General features: G+C 37.3%; 1 protein-coding gene and 1 long non-coding RNA gene across 2 annotated transcripts; one reads left to right on the top strand and one right to left on the bottom strand.

Moving 5' to 3' along the window:
* Nucleotides 1-14,974: 14,974 nt before the first annotated feature.
* LOC113271673 (histone H2B.3-like) lies at nt 14,975-15,718 on the bottom strand. The gene has a single exon (XM_026521572.1). The coding sequence runs from the start codon at nt 15,629-15,631 to the stop codon at nt 15,179-15,181; it is 453 nt and encodes a 150-aa protein (XP_026377357.1). The 5' UTR covers nt 15,632-15,718; the 3' UTR covers nt 14,975-15,178.
* Nucleotides 15,719-16,393: 675 nt separating this feature from the next.
* On the top strand, nt 16,394-17,891 carry LOC113274393. The gene is made up of 3 exons (XR_003322994.1): nt 16,394-16,952; nt 17,290-17,353; nt 17,624-17,891. It is a non-coding gene; the product is annotated as an uncharacterized LOC113274393 (long non-coding RNA).
* The last annotated feature ends 4,927 nt before the right edge of the window (nt 17,892-22,818 follow it).

Genomic DNA, 22,818 nt, shown 5'->3' with positions numbered 1-22,818 from the left:
TCTGTAAATTTGTGTTGGTTCAGTTATTCAGTAGGTTTAAAGATATGGAAGGATTTTATCTGTTAGTAATTCACAAAAGAATGTCTAGCGACTAGTCAGGCTATCTATATTGGAATGCCTCTCATTAAATTTGTTTTAGCTTAGACTCATCCTATGTTATGCATAAACGCTGTAGACTGAGCTGTAATGGTTTCTCAACTAGAAATTGTTTGATGATTAGTTTTCTTCGATTTCACCATTACCTTTGTATTCTCCTCTCCTGTTTTGTGTTTACACATCTAAACCATTACCAGTTGAAAGTGGCCTTGGCTCCTTGTATTACTTTTTAGTTGCCTCTTAGTCAAGGGAGAACTTAGAGGTAGTTGAACGAATCATCTAATGTAGTCTTCTCAAGCTTGTCTAGTGTCAAACCATGATAGTAATGCCAGTATTGTTCTTGATCGTCTGAAGAATTCTGCCTACTTCAGAAATTTGTTACCTACTCTTTAGATACTGAAGTGCTTTGAAATTAGTTAGTCTGGTTTTTATTGTTCGCCCTAGAAACAAAACTGAGCAACCCATACCTCCAGGAGACCAGCCGCTATGTCTGAACCCTTTTCCATCTTGAAATGTTCTAAGAAACACTGGTTTGGAGTGCAGAAAGTTCATGTGAATGAGCATGCACGGTTGATGCTTAATATTATTATTATTTTTGCTCAAAAATTGTGTGAGTTACAAGATGGGTTCGGCTAATTTGCAAAGTAGATAACATTGGTACACAGGAATACATATAACCTTACTTTGAAGGGAAATTAGGGAATATGCCCCAAAATCGACTTTCATCTTGGGGATATGTCCCAGGATTCCAATTTTTGGGAATATGCCCCAAAATAACGGTTTCCGTCAAGGAACCGTTAGACAGACTATTTATCGTAAATGTGTCTGAACTTTCTCTCTAATTTTTTCGAGATTTTTTCATCTGAATATGTTCCTGAACCTTGTAAAGGTGTTAATATGTCGTATATCTGTCTTTTAATTCGCATATGTGATCCCAAGTATATGCGAATATTGACTATTTAACGGTTTTGGATGGAATTTTTAACGGCTGGAGCATATTCCCCAAAATTGGAATCCTGGGGCATTATCCCTAAGATGACAGTCGATTTTGGGGCATATCCACAATATTCCCTACTTTGAAGCTATTTCATCTTCATTAAAATTTATCCGCAATAACAAGATGAAAATCTGTAAGAGTAATCCGGTAACTCCATATCCATGTAAGATTTTGCAAGTAAAAAATGTGAAATTTGGAGCATATAGCCTGATCCTGTGATTCTGCCTAACCATTTCCGAGTAAGAACATAGATAAGGTGTCTTCAGAATTTTTTTTGAAGTAGGTTAACTTTCAAAATTTAGAATTTGTACATGCTTCATTAAGCTAGCACTGTCAATCTGTCATCTCCCAGGTTAAAAGAACTTCTAATAGTACTGTATGAAATTTTTACGAGTGAAGTAGCTTTTGGAAGAAGTGTATACCTAACTAGGTTCAAAAGTCTTGCACCGTCAGGTGAGCCAACTCCTAACAGTAGCTACGAAAAGTAAAGACTAATGTTCCTGTCCACTCTCCAGCCATAGGTTCCACCTAATTGCAATTGTTAACGTACTCCAGACCCATTCCTGCGTATTAGACTTGACATCTTGCCCGAAAACCCAATTGACACCCAAACTAGTGAGAAAATAAGACCAGATGCTAGAAGAGGAATTGCAATGTAGGACTAAGTGGGCATTAGTGCATAGTAGACATCTAGAATCATCTTTGTAAGAAATTCAAAGTAGGAGCTCCAACATAAAGTCCAGACTAAAAAAAGAACTTCCAAAGAAATCTTAGAATTCCAAACTTACTCAAGAGGTACTACACTACTATGTGGTTGTTTGATCCTTATTTATTCGCTGTGACCATTTTCTCCCTCGTTTGTATCTTCACAAAATAAATCTTGGCTTTAAAGCTTACCACCTTGAGAATCTATAGTATGGCTACCTGACAAGCAACCAAACTTCCGGTATCCACACCGCAAAAATTGATTGAAATGAGAGCGTCCCGAGGAGGATTTAGGAGCTGGAATGAACATCTGGAGTGCGTGATCGTTAGGATTTAGCCACGTGCCAGTACTTACTCGTCTGGTCCAATTCAATAGTAACGAAAAAAACACATCAAAAGTGAGTGTGTCCATCCATGAGAAGATACAATAGTTGCAACAAAAATTCTTCACAATCAATACCTATAGGTGGTGCTTTAACATTACGCCCTACAACCGCAACATTCCATCTTCTTGAGACCTATCATACGTATGCTTAGTCCAAGCCGGAAAAATCTTTAACGTTTGTGTATCAGAGTAATCGCCAAACATGAATATAGACAAAATCTACAAACCTATTTAATTGTTTAGTTGGACTCAAGAATCATTAGCAAGAGCCTGCCCGGTAAACTGCTAATTCTGTCTTGTCTAATTTCTTGCATGGGTGATCTCCTCATAACTAATCTCTTTCAGATTATAGGATATAACTTGAGATAAACAGTACTAACACTCGATAACCAATGATATTACTATTCTTATAATGCAACACCATCTCCGGATACGCATTTATAATTCTTTCCAAGTCGAACTTGTGTAAAAGGTTCAGTTGGAACTGATAATTAACGTGTTCTCAATGATAATAAGAAACACAAAGAGGATTATGTATTTATATTATCAATATTACAAAGGATACACAGAATATAGGATATACAAAGATTTCCTAGATTACACAGATTTCCTAGATATTCAATTAGTAGGATATAGGATATACAAAGCTTTCCTAGATTACACAGATTTCCTAGATATTCAATTAGTAGGATATATATCCGTATAATAGGAAAGATACAAAACATCGTGACTTATTCAGTCACGGTTGTTATATGTCTAACACTCCCCCTCGATCTAAGCGGGTTGTCAATGACATTGAGCTTAGAGCGAAGTCTGCAAAAATGATCCTTTGGAGTAGCTTTAGTAAAGATATCTGCAATTTGACCCGTAGATGAAACAAAACGAACAATAAGTTGGCCTTCCTGAACTCGCTCACGGACGAAATGATAATCAATTTCTATATGTTTCGTTCGACCATGAAATATCGGATTCATTATGAGATAAGTAGCTCCCAAATTGTCACACCAAAGAGTAGGAGGAAAACGAATAGAAGCCTGTAGTTCACGAAGAAGAGATTCAACCCACATCAATTCAGCCGTTGCAATGGCTAAACCACGATACTCAGATTCAGTACTGGATCTGGAAACTGTCCGCTGTTTACGAGAACTCCAAGAAATAAGATTGGAACCAAGATAAACACAATATACACTTGTAGAACGACGATCAAGATGGTCACCCGCCCAATCAGCATCAGTATATGCTGAGAAACTAAGCTGCAAATCTCGTTCGGGACGCAGAAAAAGACCAAAGGTAGATGTATGTTGCAAATAGCGAAGGATACGCTTGACGAGAATCAAATGAGCTTCCGTGGGTTTATGCATAAACTGACATACCTTATTAATTGCAAAGGAAATATCCGGTCTTGTCATGGAGAGATATTGAAGACCACCAACCAAACTCCTGTACATAGTAACATCAGACAGCAAGGGACCATCAACCGGATGCAAATCAGTTGACGTGCTGAAGGGAGTGGTTACTAGTTTAGCTCCTTGCATATTGGCACGAACAAGAAGATCCTCAATGTAACGACGTTGCGAAAGAAACAATCCATTAGAGAGTTGTGTGACTTCTATGCCAAGAAAGTATGACAGCGAGCCTAGATCCTTAAGAGCAAATTCGTTATGAAGATCATTCATAAGAGATTGAATACACTTCATAGAAGACCCCGTTAAAATGATATCATCAACGTATACCAAAAGAAATATCACACTCTCAGCAGAACGACGAATGAACAAAGAGGTATCAGAGACCGAAGTAACAAAACCAAGTTTTTGAAGAAAAGAGCTGAGACGAGTATACCATGCACGAGGAGCCTGTTTGAGGCCATAAATGGATCGATGGAGCTTGCAAACATAATCAGGAAACTGAGGATCTTTATAGCCAGGGGGGTGTTTCATGTAAACCTCTTCATGTAGAATGCCATTAAGAAAAGCATTTTGAACATCAAGTTGGCGAATAGGCCAATGATAAGACAAAGCCAACGTCAAGATAATACGAATAGTACATGGTTTAATAACCGGACTAAAGGTGTCACCGTAATCAATACCTTCTTGTTGATTAAACCCCTTGGCAACTAACCGAGCTTTGCGATGTTCAATAGTGCCATCAGGTTTCCTCTTAACACGATACACCCATTTGCAACCAATAATGTTCTGGTTCAGAGGAGGCCGAACCAGGGACCAAGTCCCATTCTTCCGAAGTGCATCAATTTCTAAGTCCATCGGAGGAATCCATTTGGGGTCAGTGTTTGCTTGGGAATAGCAAGTGGGTTCAAACAAGTCATCAGTGAGCTTAGTGTGCACAGAAGCGAGGAGAACTTTCTTCCTAAAAATACCATCTTTTCCTCGTGTTACCATTGGGTGAGAATTAGTAACAGCCGGCTACAGTGGATCGTTGACAGAAACAGTATGAGAAAGCGGTACAGCTGCTGGCGAGGACGAGTTATGATGAGTGCCAGGACTATCAGGTGAAGCTGCAGGCATAACATGTACTGTATGGGAATCAGTTGCTGCAGGCGTAGAAGTTGGTGCAGTCGCAACTGGGGACTGAACAGGAGAGGCAACGGCAGGTAGAATGGAAGCAACAGACTGAGGAATAATCGGTGTCTGTGGTAGTGTAGAGATGGTATCGTCAGCTTGTAACGAAGGTGCTGATGCAGGAACTTGCAGTGACGTTTGCTGAGGAACGACAGTGTCAGGTTCTGAAACTGTAACAGTGGAATGTTGCTGAGCAGACGTAATAGTCGCAGCTGGAGTGGATTCGCTAGGTAACTCAGTTCCATTAAGCCACATATTAGCAGTAGAGTTCAACTGAGACAGTATTGTAGGAAAAGTAGAGGAGGAAGATGGTGAAGAAAATACCTGTAAGGAAGACGGTGACGGAGGTAGCTTATCAGGGGCAGCAGCAAAGGGAAACTTGTCTTCAACAAAGACAACATCACGAGACCAGTAAATACGAGTAGTAGGTAAATGAAGTCACTTATACCCTTTGCGATGATCGTTGTAACCAAGAAAAACACAAGGAGAGGAACGAGAATCCAATTTTTTTCTACCATAGGGTCGAAGATGTGGAAAGCAAAGACAGTCAAAGGTGCGTAATGAGAGGTAGTCAGGTGCACGATTAAACAGAAGTTCATAGGGAGATTTTAAACCAGTTGGAGTAGAAGACACTCGGTTCATAAGAAAAGTAGCTGTAAAGAAAGCATCATACCAGAAAAATGATGGAACAGACGCTAGAGACAAGAGAGTGAGGCCACTTTCAACAACATGACGATGTCGACGTTCTACTAAGCCATTTTGCGCGGAAGTGTGAGGGCAAGAGAAACGATTATGACTGCCATTAGCTTGTAAAACTTTAGTGAATTTTTGATATTCACCACCATTATCAGACTGAAAAACTTTGATCTTAGTGTTAAATATATTTTCGACATGTTTAGAGAATGTAATGAAGATTTGCAACGCATCATATTTAGCATGCATGGGGAATATCCAAGTGTATCGACTAAAAGCATCAACAAACAATATATAATAACGATAACCTTCATTGGATAAAATAGGGGCAGGTCCCCAAACATCTGACACAATCAAATCTAAAGGATGATCATAAACCATAGTACTGGATTGAAAAGGTAATTTATGACTCTTATTCTCTAAACAAGAAGAACAAAATGAAAACTTAGAATTGGAAACTGGAAGACAATGATGACGAACAACTGATTGAATGGTACGGAGCATTGGATGGCCCAAACGGTGATGCCAGGTTTGAATGTTGATAGGAGTGTGGGTGGCAGTATATGCAGCACGATGTCCAGACGATGAGGAGTGACTTTTACCACCTCTTGTGGAGCCATGCTTTGGTGGTGGGCGGCGCGGAGGATAATAGTTCTGATCGTAACGCTTCCAACAGTTCCGTCCATCATGATAGGGTTGTAAGCAGATCTGGCAGATAATAGCTGGCGTGCCGTTCTTCGTGAGAGGCACATCACTGGGACGATGAGTACGCACAATATTCGCCTCATGTGGTGCAGAAAGCAGTTTGTTTTGAGTAGTAACACGAAGATCATAAGACAAAAGTATGGATTCAAACTGATCAGTAGTAATCAAACTCATAGTTGTAATCAGAGAACTGACAATACTCTCATAGGCTGAATCAAGTCCTTTGAGAACATAATGGCAAAACTTAGTACTAGAAATCTCATGACCACTAGCCGCAAGAGAATCAACGATGTTACGAACTGATTGGATGTAGTCGGCCATAGATAAGTTACCTTTGGTAATGGTTTGAAGAGAATACTTTAGGTGGACAAGCGTAGCATCAGTTTTAGAGGCAAAAAATTCCTCAAGTTTAGTCCAAACCTGAGAAGATGTCTGACAGGATTTGACCTTAGCCAAAATAGGAGATGTCAGTGATGATAAAATCCATCCAAGGAGAAGCTTGTCGGTGCGAGTCCAAGAGAGAAACTTAGGGTTTGTAGTAGAGTTATCAGTTTGAGCAGGGGGGCACTTGATGGAACCATTGACAAAACCGTCAAGACCATAACCTTGCAAGTAGGGTAAGAACTGAGCTTTCCACAGGAGAAAGTTGTTGCCATTAAGTTTTTCCGAGATAGCTCCATGAAGTCTAGCAAAAGGAATATCAGTCCAAGATGAGGAGTCATCAACAGAAATAGTGGTTTTAGTAGTTGTAGTCGGATTTGGTGTCATGATGACTAGTGATTAAAAAAGATGATCAAAAAGAAAAGAAAAGAAAAAATACATGCCCTTGGATTAACCAAGGTGATACCAAGTTGGAACTGATAATTAACGTGTTCTCAATGATAATAAGAAACACAAAGAGGATTATGTATTTATATTATCAATATTACAAAGGATACAAAAAATATAGGATATACAAAGATTTCCTAGATTACACAGATTTCCTAGATATTCAATTAGTAGGATATAGGATATACAAAGCTTTCCTAGATTACACAGATTTCCTAGATATTCAATTAGTAGGATATATATCCGTATAATAGGAAAGATACAAAACATCGTGACTTATTCAGTCACGGTTGTTATATGTCTAACAGGTTCCACCCACTGTAATCAACGGCAACGGATTTACCAAATCTTGTACAATATCAAAATACATAGACGTATCGTATTGACCAGTCTTGATCCAATGCAAACTACCATTCCAAAACACACCTGACCCCATGAAACTTGAAATAGGCGCTGAAAACGGACCAGCCGGAGAGACCCTCCATGAATTTGTTTTAGAGGATTAAACTTCAAAATTATGAAACTCAAATCTCATTTAATTTCCGTGAATCCCTCCAGACGCAGACAACTTGATAGTGATCTGGAGATTTGGCTGGATCAGAATCTAAGGATACACTGGCAACTTCATTCCAGCAACAACCATCAGTGATGGCATCCCTAATGGGAGATTCAGGTAGAGTTTTGTATTGTTTTATGGTTGGATTGTAGATGTAGGTGTGGCGTGTATACCTATAATCCGCCATCTTGGTATGGCATATCTCCCTCCTGCAGCATAGTAGACCATTGCAAGATTGATCAATTCTTAGCCTAGTTTCGGTGACGGGACCTTTCCAATTCCGTGGAGGAACGTCCACAAAATCTAGGGTTTTTAAGGGAACTCCTGTTGGACTTATTATTTCTTCTTCTTTTTTCGATCCAAATTCAGAAAGATACAAAAGTAAGTATACTTAGATCATATATATATATATAAACCCTACAGTACCACCACGTTGAAGGAATATCAGCCAAACAATCATGAAGGAGAACAAGAAGAGGAAGATGGCGGTAATAGTACTGAGTGTTTTATAGTGTTCTCACGTGTGTATGAGTGTGTGAGAAATGCCTCTTATTGGCTGAGTGTGAGCTGTCTACAGCCTGTCTTGTTTCTAACATATCTTGTCTTAGTCAGGACATGTATAAATGCAGGCCTGCCTTGCTTTTAGTGTGTAAGAAAGAAATCAGTTTCTTGTTTTGATCAATTAGTAAAAGTACTACTATGGTATCAGATGAAGCTTCCGCAATCGCCATTAATGGCATTCAACCTATCAACCAATTTTCAGATCTAATTTCTTCAATTCAATCAAAAATTTAATCAACTATCTTACTTCAATTCAATCTCTCAATCTGATTTCATCACTTTTATACACAATTTTCTTGTTTGTTCTTTCAATGGCAGCATATGAATCAAGAATTTCTCAAGTTCCTCTAAATCAAATCTCACAAATTCTCAGTTACAAACTCAAAGATGACAATTTCCTCACCTGGAAATCTCTTCTTCTACCACTTCTGCGTCGATACAGAGTCAAAGGTTTTCTTGATGGATCTTTACCATGTCCACCTTATCTGCTTAACAATGGCGTGAATCCTGGTTATACAGCTTGGCATGATGATGATACTACTCTTGTACTCTGGATTCAGATGTTTATTTCTGAATCTGTAATTCCTTATGTTGTTGGAGATGATTCTTCAAAAGATTTATGGGACAATATTGATTCTAGGTATGAAAGAAGCTCTTCTACACATTCAATTCAACTTCGTCTCAAACTTCAATCCACAAAACTTGGGTCAGGTACTGTTTCTACCTTCCTAAGTGAAATCAAGAAAATAACAGATGAATTGTTTGCTGCTGGTTCACAAATTCATGATGATGAATTAGTTGTTACTATACTCAATGGGTTAGGCCAAGATTATAGTTCTTTTTGTACATCTATTCGTATTCGCAATCCACCAATCTCATCAAAAGAACTTCATAATCTGCTTCTTACTGAAGAAATAGTTGTTACAAATAAGCAAAAGAACTTACTTACTGAGGCCAATTCAAAGGCATTTGCTGCTACAAGACCTTTTGTTCAAAATTATAGAGGTAGTAATAGAGGTTATCATTACTCTTCAAGACCTGCAGTTCCTTACTCTGGATACATCAAACCAGCCTCATCTTTTTATCCAAGAGGTTATTCTCAATTTCAGATGCATTCTGCTTCTTCATCAACATCATCACCTCATTTCAATCCAAGACCTCACTATAGTTCATCTCCTTCTTCTTCTGCTCCACCACTAATAACTGACAAGATTTGTCAGATCTGCAACAAAATTGGTCATCTTGCTTTGGAATGCAGACACAGATTGAATTTTGCCTATCAGAACAACTATACTCCCCACAATCTCAGTGCCATGCTTGCTACTGCCAATATCATGGGTGAAAATCCTTGGTATGCTGACTCTGGAGCAAATAGTCATATCACTAATGATGAATCTGAATTACCTGAAGCAACATCTTTTGAAGGGGCAGATGAGATTCAAGCTGCTAATGGAGAAGGTATGCCAATTACTCATATTGGTCATGTGTCTAAAAAAACTTCCTCTCATTCTTTTAATCTAAACAATGTGCTTCTTGTTCCAAAATCATCTCAAAACTTATTATCAGTGCATAAATTCACTAGTGATAACAACTGCTCTATCACCTTTGATTCTATTAGTTTTGTTGTTAAGGACTACTCAACTGGGAGGATCATTTTACAAGGACCACATAAAGGAGGATTATATCCAGTACATTTTTCCAAGTCTCCTAAGAATACATCTTTCTTTAGCAACAACAATTCAGCTTCAGGTTGGCATCAAAGTTTGGCTCATCCTTCTTTTCAAGTACTTCAAAAAGTGTGCAGAGATATGCAACTGTCTAGTTTAGTCAAAACACCACTATTTTGTAATGACTGTCATCTAGGGAAAAGTCATAAATTTCCTTTTACTTTATCTTCACATAGGGCTCAATCTCCACTAGAACTAGTGCATATGGACTTATGGGGTCCTAGTCCTGTAATCTCTTCAAGTGGTTTCAGATATTATGTCAATCTCATAGATGACTATTCAAGATTTTGTTGGATATTTCCTTTGTCTGAAAATTCTGAATTCAAAGATATTTTTCTACACTTCAAATCTATGACTGAAAAGTTACTGCATACTTCAATTGTTAAAATCAGAACTGATGGAGGAGGAGAATTCTTAAATAATGCACTACAAGAATTTCTTAGTATACATGGAATTATTCATGAGGTTTCTTGCCCTCATACTCAAGAACAAAATGGACTGGCTGAGTCCAAACATAGACATCTTGTAGACACAGGGAGAACTTTTTTAATTCAATCAGGTCTCTCAGAAAATTTTTGGGTTGATTCTTTTCATACAACCAATTATGTTATTAATACTGCCTGTTAGAAGTTTGGATTACTTATCTCCTTTTGAAAAGTTGTTTGGTCAGAAACCAGATTATTCCTTCTTCATATCCTTTGGTTCATCATGCTTTCCATGGATAAGGCCTTATACTATACATAAACTCCAACCAAGAAGTGTACACTGTGTTTTTATTGGTTACATTTCTATGCACAAAGGATACAGATGTTTAGATATTAAAACAGGAAAAGTATATATTTCCAGACATGCAGTATTTAATGAGACTTTCTTCCCATTGAGATCTTCAGATACATTACTTCCTGGCATTGCAAAATCTTCAGCACTAACTAATATTGCTTCTACAGCTCCATCTGTCAATATTTCTGCACCAACACCTGCAACATCAACCTCACCAGCTGCATCCATTGATACTTTATCTACTGATCCTTCAAAGATTGTTAAGTCATGTGATGCATCCACTTCAACTATTTCTGAACATACTTCAGCTTCTGGGATTCCTTCACTGGCTAATTCACACTCCATGGTAACAAGGGGTAAAAGAGGTATTTTTAACCCAAAGTTTTTAATACAAAGTATGTTCTATCAGCCAATCTTACTTCTGATATTCCACCACCCACACCTACTTGTTATTTTAAGGCAATTAGAATACCTCAATGGAAACATTCTATGGAAGAAGAACATACATCCCTTAAGGATGCAGGCACATATACACTTGTTGCACCAGATCCATCCTATAATGTTGTAGGTTGTAAGTGGGTGTTTAGAATCAAATATAAGGCTGATGGCTCTTTAGATAAACGTAAATCTAGACTGGTGGCCAAAGGGTTTCATCAACAAGAAGGTTTGACTACACAGAAACTTTTAGTCTTGTAGCTAAACCAACAACTATTAGACTAATAATTTCATTGGCAGTTCACTTCAACTGGGAAATGAAACAATTAGATGTTAGTAATGCCTTTTTACATGGGTATTTAGCTGAAGATGTCTATATGCAACAACCTCCAGGCTTTGTTGATCAAACCAAGCCTCATTATGTATGTAAACTTCATAAATCCATATATGGTCTGAAGAAAGCTCCCAGAGCTTGGTATGATAAATTGTTACAAATTCTTCTCACTCATGACTTCAAACCCTCCTTAGCAGATGCTTCTCTATTTATTCAAAAGTTTGGCTCAAGGATTACAGTTCTTCTGGTCTATGTAGATGACATTATTATCACTGGGAATTCACCTGAGTATATTTCTCAGTTTATCAATCACCTTAAGACATACTTTCCCATCAAAGACTTGGGCCCTCTTCATTATTTTCTTGGTCTTCAGGTAAAAAGAAATTCAGACAGCCTTTTTCTTAGTCAAACTAAGTATGCCTTGGACTTATTGGAGAAATTCAATATGACTGGTGCTAAACCCTGTGGTACACCAGTCTCCCTCTCTACTTCTCTCACTGCTTCAGCAGGAACTCCATTAGCAGATCCAAGTGAATACAGATCATTAGTGGGTGCTCTACAATATCTTACTTGGACAAGGCCTGAAATTGGTTTTGCCGTGAATCAGGTATGTCTTTATATGCAAGCTCCTACTGATCAACACTTTATTGCAGCCAAGAGAATTCTAAGATACATCAAAGGCACACTAGATTATGGTATACTGTTTTCCAAAGGTCTTCTTACACTACATGGCTTTAGTGATGCTGACTGGGCAGGATCCATTGATACAAGAAGATCTACAGGAGGCTTTTGTATATTTTTTGGTCCTAATCCAATTTCATGGTCTAGCAAAAGACAGGGTGGTGTTTCAAGAAGTTCTACTGAATCAGAATACAGGTCTCTAGCCAATACCACAGCTGAAATTGTTTGGGTTTGTCAGCTCCTCAAAGATCTTCATCTCTTGCTTCCTGCTCCACCATTGATATCTTGTGACAATCAAAGTGCAGTTTCTCTGTCATCTAATCCAGTATTTCATAGTAAAATGAAACACCTGGCCATTGATTATCATTTTGTCAGAGAACTTGTTTAGAACAAAAACATTCAGGTCACATACATTTCAACTTGGGATCAAATTGCTGATATTCTCACCAAGGGACTGGCAGGACCAAGGTTTTCTGCACTCAGAGACAAGCTGAAGGTAATCTCTAGTACCAACCTCCAGCTTGAGGGGGGCTAATAGTACTGAGTGTTTTATAATGTTCTCACGTGTGTAAGAGTGTGTGAGAAATGCCTCTTATTGGCTGAGTGTGAGCTGTCTACAGCCTGTCTTGTTTCTAACATATCTTGTCTTAGTCAGGATATGTATAAATGCAGGCCTGCCTTGCTTTTAATGTGTAAGAAAGAAATCAGTTTCTTGTTTTGATCAATTAGTAAAAGTACTACTAGGCGGAAGATAACGAAACCATAAATGGGAAACCATTATTGCCACAAGAAATTATCATCGAAATCCATTCGAGGTTACCTGCTAAATCTCTCTTAAAATTCAGGTGTGTATCGGAACCTTGGAGCATCTTATCCAATAACCCTAAACTTATCGACACAATCAAAAATAACTTCAGTATCATGCTTTTAAGTGGTGAAGATGTGTACTGTATAGATAACGAATCATTATTATCGTCGTCATGACTTGATGGCATTAAAAGCCGTATTAAGAAGATCAGTTGCCCAGTCGATCTCAAAGATGTTGCTGGGAATGCTTGGTTTGTTGGTTGTTGTAATGGCTTGTTTTGCACGCGCGCTGGTACTAAAACTGGTTATTGTTTATGGAACCCAACTACGGGGGCCTACAAAGAAATGCCAATACCAAGTCCACCTCAAATTCAAGGTGATAATTCTCTATATCGTGGTTTACGACGAGTGTCAGCGTATGGGATTGTATATGATAGTTCTTTATACCGCAGCTTACGAGTGTCAGCATATGGGTTTGGTTATGACCGGAAGAATGATGAGTACAAGTTTGTGCTTATTGGAAAGTACTCAAAATCTAACTTAGTTGCTGAGATCTATTCACTTAGATCGGATTCGTGGAAACGAATTCAAGATATCCAGCGTCTACTATGTTATGATGATAATAAATCACAAAGGTGCGGGGCGTTTTGTAATGGAGCTCTTCATTGGGATCATCGTCCCCACAAACCGGTAAGTTTATAACTCCGTCTAGGAGTCCTGGGAGGGGTGTTGATAACCCCGTATGCAGTAGCGAAACTGCTGAGAAATTTGGCAGTTGGAGTCTTTCACTGCAGGTCTTTAAATGAATTGTTTGAAGCATGAACTTTTTAAGGCTGTCCTCTATGACATTTCAGAAAATTACAGGAACTTTATTAGGGTAAGGATCAAATCCCTATCTTCTTATTCACCCTTCTTAATGGAGATCAACGTAAATTCATACAAACAAATTGACAAACCTGAGTATAACTCATCCCTACCATCTTCAATGCTACAACTATCAATCTTGGAGTTTGGTGGATACCATTTTCAACTAAGTTTTACACTCAAATCCCATTTGTGTGCAGAAATCATGTACATAATCTTAACTACTTTCTTTCTCGACCGTCTAATGGACCGTCAAGGCAAGAATTACTCGACTATTGAACATGCGATTGCTAAGCTTAGCCAGTGCAAGTGTGCTGGTTAAACAAAATTGAGGACAAGACTGTGCTGTGCGACTTCATAGATCAACAGCTACCAAATGTCTGCCCAACTTATACAATTAACTTACGCTCTCTCAACAACTGAAACTAACCTATCAGTAAAACTAGAAGGAAAAAATGCATAAAAATAACATTTTTGCTATCTACTACGAGGGGACGAAGCTACTCAAGCAGATGAAACCCCTGATTTTCGACAAATTATGATAAATTAACAAGTCAAGGAAAATCTGAAAATACCTTGCATGGTCCTCAAGCAAGTCCCCAAGTTTCTATCTTCTCTATCAAAATGTCAGCAAGACAGAAGAATACCATGCCCCCGCCCTACCAACAGAAATCTGACCACCTATAGAGGTTCTTCATTTTCTTTCCCCTCTAGTTAGCAATTACAACAAGCTTCCATGTGAATAATTTTTAATCATTCCTTCAATTAAGACATTGAAACTTTACACCTTGAGTAGATTTTTGCGCCTGTACAACTTCAATTAGATATTGCAAGAAAATATATACCTCCCATAAACACCATTGCAGAGGAGCTCATCCCACATCTCGCCAAAACCCAATTGACAGCATCCACAGGAAACAAAAGCCAAGGAATAGGGACTGGGATTGACTAGCAGCCTTAAAAGAAGAAGTTGCATACTCACAGTTGTTATAGAATATGACCTACACAAAAACTCTCTAAGGAAGAGTTCAGACTATCTCAAGTTGGAAGGTTGCATAAGAATAAGCTAAGGCTACTAATAACATTTTTATCTGTCTGCATCCAACATGTAAAATTGATCTGGTAATATCAAAACACTAGCAATTCACAGAAAATCCAACCAATGAATCCTACAATACTCTTAAATTGTGCCGTATTTGTGTTTCTTAAATAGCAAAATCATCATTCAGATAAATCAACACTTGGAGAAATCTAAACGGTTTTCAATTGATTCATATCCAAATATTAAGACAATTGATTTCACTAACAAGAAACTGGATTAGCAATTGAAATTGGATAAATTTGATATACTACTTACATATGCGAAACCCTAATCCCCAAACTGAAACCACTAAAAAGAAAACCCCAATTTTAGATCTAAAACCTAAAAAAAAAAACATAAAAGATGATTAAGAACTAGTAAATTTGGTAACAGCTTTAGTACCCTCAGAAACAGCATGTTTAGCCAATTCACCAGGAAGAACAAGACGAACAGCAGTTTGAATCTCCCTTGAAGTAATAGTTGGTTTCTTATTATACCTAGCCAATCTGGATGATTCCGCAGCAAGTTTCTCAAAGATGTCATTAATGAAACTGTTCATGATACCCATAGCTTTACTTGAAATACCAATATCAGGATGAACTTGTTTCAGAACTTTGAAGATGTAGATCTTGTAAGTCTCGACTGATTTCTTTGATTTCTTCTTCTTCTTATCTGTTGATGAAGCATCTTTGCTTGGTAATTTCTTCTCGGATCTGGGTTTCTTCTCTGCTGGTGCTTTCTCGGCTTTCTTCGCTTCGGCTGGTTTCTTTTCTGCTGGTTTCTTCTCAGCTGGTTTTTTCTCTGCTGCTTTCGGCGCCATTTGATCGGAAGTAAAGTAAAAAAAGTGAACGGAAAAACTGAAGAAGCCGCCTTGGGAGAGAGAAAAATAAGAGACTTTGCGTGTTGATGTGAATGAATGGAAATAAGAGTTGGTTTATTTATATAGAGGTTTGATAGAGTTTTTAGTGGATTTTGTTTCATACGGATCGATAGTGGAGACCGTTGATAATTTAAAAGATAGTGAACGGTTGATATATATCGGAGAAGAAGAGTTGGTTTATTTAAGGGAATATAGGTGTTCGTGGAGTTTCATTGGTGCATTTTGTGTCATATGGATCGATGGTTTAAACCGTTGATAGTTGAAAAGATACTAACGGTTGAGATATATCGGAATGACAGATTGGTTTTTAAACGGCGGGTGGAGTAGATATATTGAGCTATTACGATATTTCCCAAACTAATTTTTTTTCGAAGATTAATTTACATTTTTCTTCTTTTAAAATGCTAAGTTATATGAGCTTCCACCGTCCTCAAATTAAATTAAATAAAAGCTTTGGATTATAGTAATTTCGGAGACGACAAGTGGCGGAACACTATTGGTTGAGACATTAAAACATCAATTATACTGTGTTTACACCCTTTATTTAGCGGGCCGTTAGTAACACCGTTTGCCAAAAGGTGGTACACAATACTTTAGTCAGAACTTACACCTAATTAATTTGTTATACTCCGTTTACATTAAATACTTAACTGGACGTTAAGTAACACCGTCAAGGTGGAGAATACTCCTGTGAAAACTAACCCAAATCGTTACACACAACCCTAAACTCGATGATTCGTTTTGTTTCTCCGTCAAAACTCGAGGATATTTCCTCTGATTCTCCCGTTCACCTGAGAAGAAAATCAACAAAGCAGCGGATGTTGCTGCTGCTGATTCAGATCGAAACATAAGCAGAGATTGAGAGATTAAAGAGAGAGATTAAGAGTGAATCAGAAAAACATCTGACTTCCATTTACCAATAACAACAGCGAATCCTAGAAATTGATTCTTCTCTGTTCATGAATTACATCTCCAATTACTTCTCAAACCCTAACTACAATCTCGAATTCAAATTAAACCAATTTCTTACAACCACATGAACTCTTAGATTCATTCTTAATCTTCTCTAATTCCACTCAATAATCCATGGTAGTGACATCTTCTTCATAAACTTTCTTATCTTTGCTCAAATCCATCTAAACCCCATATACGATTCATCAGTAAATACTATGAGATCTCAAGAAGCTCTATCAGAAACCAAATTTGGTGCCTTGACGCAACGTAAAATCAGAAAGACGATGCTGAGGAAGACAAGAAGAAGGTAACCCTAGATTTTTATTTTATTCTTTGTTTGTACTGATTGTTTTTAGATTTCGGAAATATTTTGTAAGTATTAATCACTGTTTTTAAATACTGAGGACACAATCTTAATTTTGATAAGAATGGAGCATATTTTTATCATGTTGATATCTGAATTATTTAATTTAATTGATATTTGAATCATGCTATATGGTATAATATATTTTTATGAAATGTAACACAAGGGGCGTACTGCATTGATCTATAATACCGGTGTTTTGTAAGAATGAAGCATATTTTTGCTAACGACGTAGAATCCAATTTTGCCTTATTTGGAGTAGAATCCAATTTTGTTGCAGGAAACTGCTGGGTTAAAAAAGGAGGTGGTTTCACTTCTGCTCAAAGGTCAAGGATGGATGCAAGGTAGAAGTAAAGTTTTACTTCATTATACATCTTCTTAGTTACTTAATTAACTAATATATATGTATAAGTCAAAAAGTGATTTTTGTAAGATATCTGGTGGATCTTTGCGTGATAAATTAGTTTGTTTCAATTGGTCATCTACTTTGCTTCACGATGCTGAAACTCCCTACCACCAACTGGCACTTTCCTTAAGGTTTGATTGGAATCATTTAACAGTAGTATTACTCTCCTCTTCATGAGGTTAACATTCACTTATTTTTTGAACTGCAGATGATACTTATGATACCCATAACGGGTTCAATCTGAAAACAGGTTTTACGTGCTCACTGTTTTATGACCATCCAATTTTGAGGCATCCTTGAGATCGTATTGTTGTTTTAGCCATTTAGTATAAATCTAATCAATTTCTCAAGCTTTTTATGTATAGCTGAAGTACTTAATTATTGATGACTGATCTCTCCTGTCAATGTAATTCATATAAACCCTATACTATGTTAGCCAATTGACAATTAGTCGTTATAAAAGCCGATATTTTGTTCATTGAAGTAGAATTATATATCGACGGGATGCACGTCTAAGAGCTAATGCTAGATAGCCTGTACTATTACAGGTATAAGTAATTTTTTCAACTCTAAACTTTTATATCTGCTGTAAGAGTTCCGAGTTAAGGTCAATTTTAGTATTGCAGTGAATAGGCAGGTTTATCTACACCACCAACAATAGTTATCATTAACCAAAAAGTAGCAAAGATAGGCATTAAGTTTTACCTAAGTTAGGACCAAAGAACCATACAGAGATAATCATCTTACTGGGCAGTATTTTAATGTTGACTTTCAACTTTACTCTGGATATTTGAAGCCATATAGACATTTCCTCAAAACATCTCATTCATTGGTTTGACGGGGGTGGAGCCCTGCGACACCAAATCAAAAATGCACAATGTGACAAGGCAAAGCCACATCACACCGAGTTAAAAATGCTTCGCGACGTGGCGAGGCAAAGCCGAGCCACACCAAATCAAATATCCTAAGCGACAGGGCGAGGCGAAGCTGAGCCACATCAAATCAAATATCCTAAGCGACGGGGCGAGGCGAAGCTGAGCCACACCAAATTAAATATCCTAAGCGGCAGGGCGAGGCGAAGCTGAGCCACACCAAATCAAATATGCACGACTGGGCGAGGCGAAGCCAACATCACACCAAACCAAAATAATGATGGGTAGTTTTGGGGTCCGCCCGGTGCGTAGCACGGGCACAAAATCTAGTACATATATTAAGAACTTTACATAAGGCTGGCTAGGAGTCTAGCAATAAGCTGTGCTCATACGCCTTTTTGAATGGCAATCCCTAATCTGTGAAACAAAAAGCTACCTTCCTTGCTATTAGTGAAAAGGCGAGGGTACCCAAATATACCTCAAGCTAAAAAATTTCCCAACCTATAAGTCCTTTCCTCGGAAGTGATTGTCTATGGATACGAGATCGAGACAATGCAACTAATCGGTTCACACTTCGTGTGATCGTCTATGGATACGAGATCGAGACAATACGACAACAAAGTGTGTTTACTTGATATAAAGGTTCGGACTTAACCAAACACAATAGGATTGCTTATCAAGTAAATAGGATATTAACGTTTGTGTGATTTACTTTAATTATAATAAAACAATTATAATGCGGAAAATAAAAGTAAATGACACAGGAAGATTTTGTTAACGAGGAAACCGCAAATGCAGAAAAACCCCGGGACCTTGTCCAGAATTGAATACTCTCAGGATTAAGCCGCTATACAAAATACACTTACTTCGTATAGTTGAGACCAAGCACCTAACTCTATAGTATACCTAATTCCGTCTGTATTCCCACGTCTCCAACTTATAAATAAGTCATGTACTTGGAAAAATCCCTTTGGTTCGTATTCCAAACAGTAAAGGAACAAGAAATATGTTTGGTATCAACTCTCTTCAACCAAGTGATATGAGTCAAACAAAGGCTCTTCCGTTAAACTCCTTCGTCAGGTCTAGATCTATCTTATGTTCAATCACCCCAAAAGGTAATCGGTTAAGATTAAGCCAACAACACATTTAATCCCAAAGGAACCGTGTTGATGCCGACCTACTACAATCAATCAATCCAATCTACCATAAGGATAAACCGATTATTAATTGGATCCTCTTTTCCCAAACAAGTATTGTGCACACCAAAGATTATAAACACAAGTCAAATCTTCAATATCTTCTTTGTATTCAAATGTTCTTTAATCTTCAATAAAAACCTGCACACAATCACTTGAATCTCTTGTGATCAATCACACACAGAACGGAGTTTGTTAACAATGGATTATCACAAGACCATCTTTAGAACTAACAACAGTCTAAATATCCCTGTCGAAACTCTGAATTAGTTTGAGTGAATCTTATATCAGAAGAGAAGATTCTCAAGGATAAACAAACTAGGTGCAATCATATTTCAACCACCGTTAGTCAATCAAATCAATCGAAAACAAAGATAAACCGCAATTATCTAGTTTCCCACCAGCGGTTTGTGCTAGAGCTTCTCAATCCCAAAGAAGACTTTAAAACGATCGGCCGCAAGAGATTTCACCTAATTAGATTACTCTCCTCTCCGATAGGCGGCTACACCAGTAACAATGACAAAAGAGGAAGTCAAATTGTTATGAAGGATTAGTTTGCTAGAAAGGCAAACTTCGTTTATATATAGACAAGGAAGTTTGGACACCAAGGAATTTCCAAAACCGAAAATATTCTCAAGATATTCATAAATGCACAGATTCGGTTTTCATAATTTCTTGAAATGCTCTGTCCAAAAATATAATCGAAATCTCTTGGAAAATCTAATTAGTAAATGCATATTACTAATTCCAATACTTTCCTACCAAGATAAATTAATAACCTTAATTAAAAGATTCTTAACTTACTTATGTTTCGATTTTGGGATTCTCTTCCATTTAGCCTTTAAGGAATATCTTTGAACAATTATAGAAATAAACATTCTCGGCACGTGTTCAAAGCTTATCGACATCTTTACTTTGTAAGTTCTCTTTCACATTTACAATCTTGAAACCGATTTGCCACACTTCCAAACAAGTTTAGAATTGGTTCATATGACTTTCAAGAACTATGTGATTGATCAAACCAACATTCAATCACAATCACGGGTTTTCGGTTCTACCAAAACAAGTTTCGGTTCTACCTCCATGTGAGTACTGCGCATAGTCACACTAGCTTACCAAATATATGGTTGACTAGGTACTAGGATTGGTTCCCCACATATATATGGTATCTAACTTATATGTGTTGCACCCCTTCACAGGATTGGTTCCCCTTTATTCTGTAAATGTGTTGCACCCCATACAAGGATCGGTTCCCCTATTGCACTGCACCCCTTACTAGGATCGGTTCCCTTCACCCCTTATAAGGATCGGTTCTCCTTACACCCCTTACTAGGATCGGTTCCCTTCAACCCTTACAAGGATCGGTTCCCCTCTTCCATTTGGCAGTTGCATTCCGATCATACCAAGGTGATTACTTAAGATTGGTTTTACTAATAAAAGTTCTACCAATACAAAATTCAAGACTTTATGAATAGTTCTACCAAGAACACAACAAGTGGTGAGCGGTTCTACTTTATCACACATATTGGTTGTTCATAAGATATGCAATGAATAACAAAACAAATAACTCCTGTCAATTTCCTTTTCGGTTCACAAAACAAGTTTATGAACTTACTTCCTTAGAACACATGTAAACATTGTTCCCTAGGATAAAATCCTCACCTTATAACCATACATAATCACAATAACATTCAAATGATTATGGCGATGTCTTATCTACAAAGTTTAATGGTTAAGCAATAAACCTCGTATTGTATTCCTTAATACTATGTCTATCTAGAGTTCAACATGCTTCGTAGTTATGTTTTCAATATGCACGACTTGAAAGATACGTTAGGGAATGAAACAGTTCAAGTCAAATATCACTAACCTCAAGTGGAAGGATGATTGTAGTTGTTGTAGCTCCTTGCTTCTTCACATCTTCAAGACTTCGCAATACTTGTAATGTCTCAAATCCTAATACTTTCAAGCTAACCTATAGGAAGTATAACTCTAGTAAATAATCAAGCGACTCTTAACATGAGTTTTGGTTCACTAAAATATGACAACCAAACTTGACATACCAACGCTTGGTGGGTTCAACCAAGCAATGCTCTAACAATCTCCCCCTTTGTCAATTTTAGTGAAAAACTCTTACATCATATGGATAAACAAATTACAAGAATTTATTATATAGCTTGATTCCCGATTCAACAGCACAGGAATCCTGCTTACATTCAATCCTTGAAAATGTCGCTATTGACATCACAATAAAAAAGCAAAATACTCCCCCTAAGGAAGATAGGTAGATAACCAATCTGCACGGCTTTGTTATACCATAATATGACATGTTACTCCCTCTTAGTCTGTGCTTTCACTCTTTCGTTAGATATAGCATTCAAGTACCAATGCTCTTTTCCCTAGCGATACCAATTGATATATACCAAGTAAGATACAATCAATGCCAGTATCACCTGTTTACTCCATATATTTCTCCCCCTTTTTGTCACAAAAATGACAAAGAAACGAAAAAATAAAGGACAACGCGAAAAGAATCTTACAAATCTCAGAAATAGACTTGCAAACCTGTAGAGTTAGGCACGAGGGTTCCACACATCACGTTCTGATAACCAACATCAAAAACGGAACTACAAGTAGTTTTGTTTTGATATATTACCAAGGAAACAATTTCCCGAAACAATTTTTCCCATTTAGTTTAGCAAACCAAAAACGACAAATCACATTAGTTCCATTGCTAAACCGATTGTCCAAGAACAACCGCTTAATTCGATAAGACCAAGATAAAGTATAAACTCCATTTTTCTCATCAGGTTCTAATTATCCATATATTTAGACCTTTCAATTTCAAACAAACCAAATACTAGGTTATTTAACTAGTATTTCTTTGTTTAGGCATTCGATTAGACTTGAATAACTGAAACCTCACTTTGATAAGACAAACTAAGATCAGAATTAACTTAGTTTCTTATCCGGAATCGAATTGGACTAAACAACTCATCCCGTACACATATTATTTCGTTAAGCCATAAATAATTCATACAAACCAATATAAATCAACTTGCAAAATTATTCACCTCAACCAGAAGCAATTGAATCAACATAAGACGTTATAAGCACCGCAATTGCACTGTAATTTTGTAAGCCTAAACCATTGATACATTACCAAAGCAAAATACCAAAGGTTTTTCTTAACCGGAACCAGTTAAATCACACACACATCAATTGTACCGAACTTTTGTAAGCCTAAACCATTGTAACCATACCAAAGAAAGATGACAATAGTTTTTCTTAACTAGAACCAATTGAATCAACACACACATCAATTGTACCACAAT

This window comes from Papaver somniferum, chromosome 4 (genome assembly GCF_003573695.1).
Source record: "Papaver somniferum cultivar HN1 chromosome 4, ASM357369v1, whole genome shotgun sequence".
NCBI classification, from domain to species: Eukaryota; Viridiplantae; Streptophyta; class Magnoliopsida; order Ranunculales; family Papaveraceae; genus Papaver; species Papaver somniferum.
Note: the sequence above shows the minus strand (reverse complement) of the source record. Positions and strands in the feature narration are given on the sequence as shown.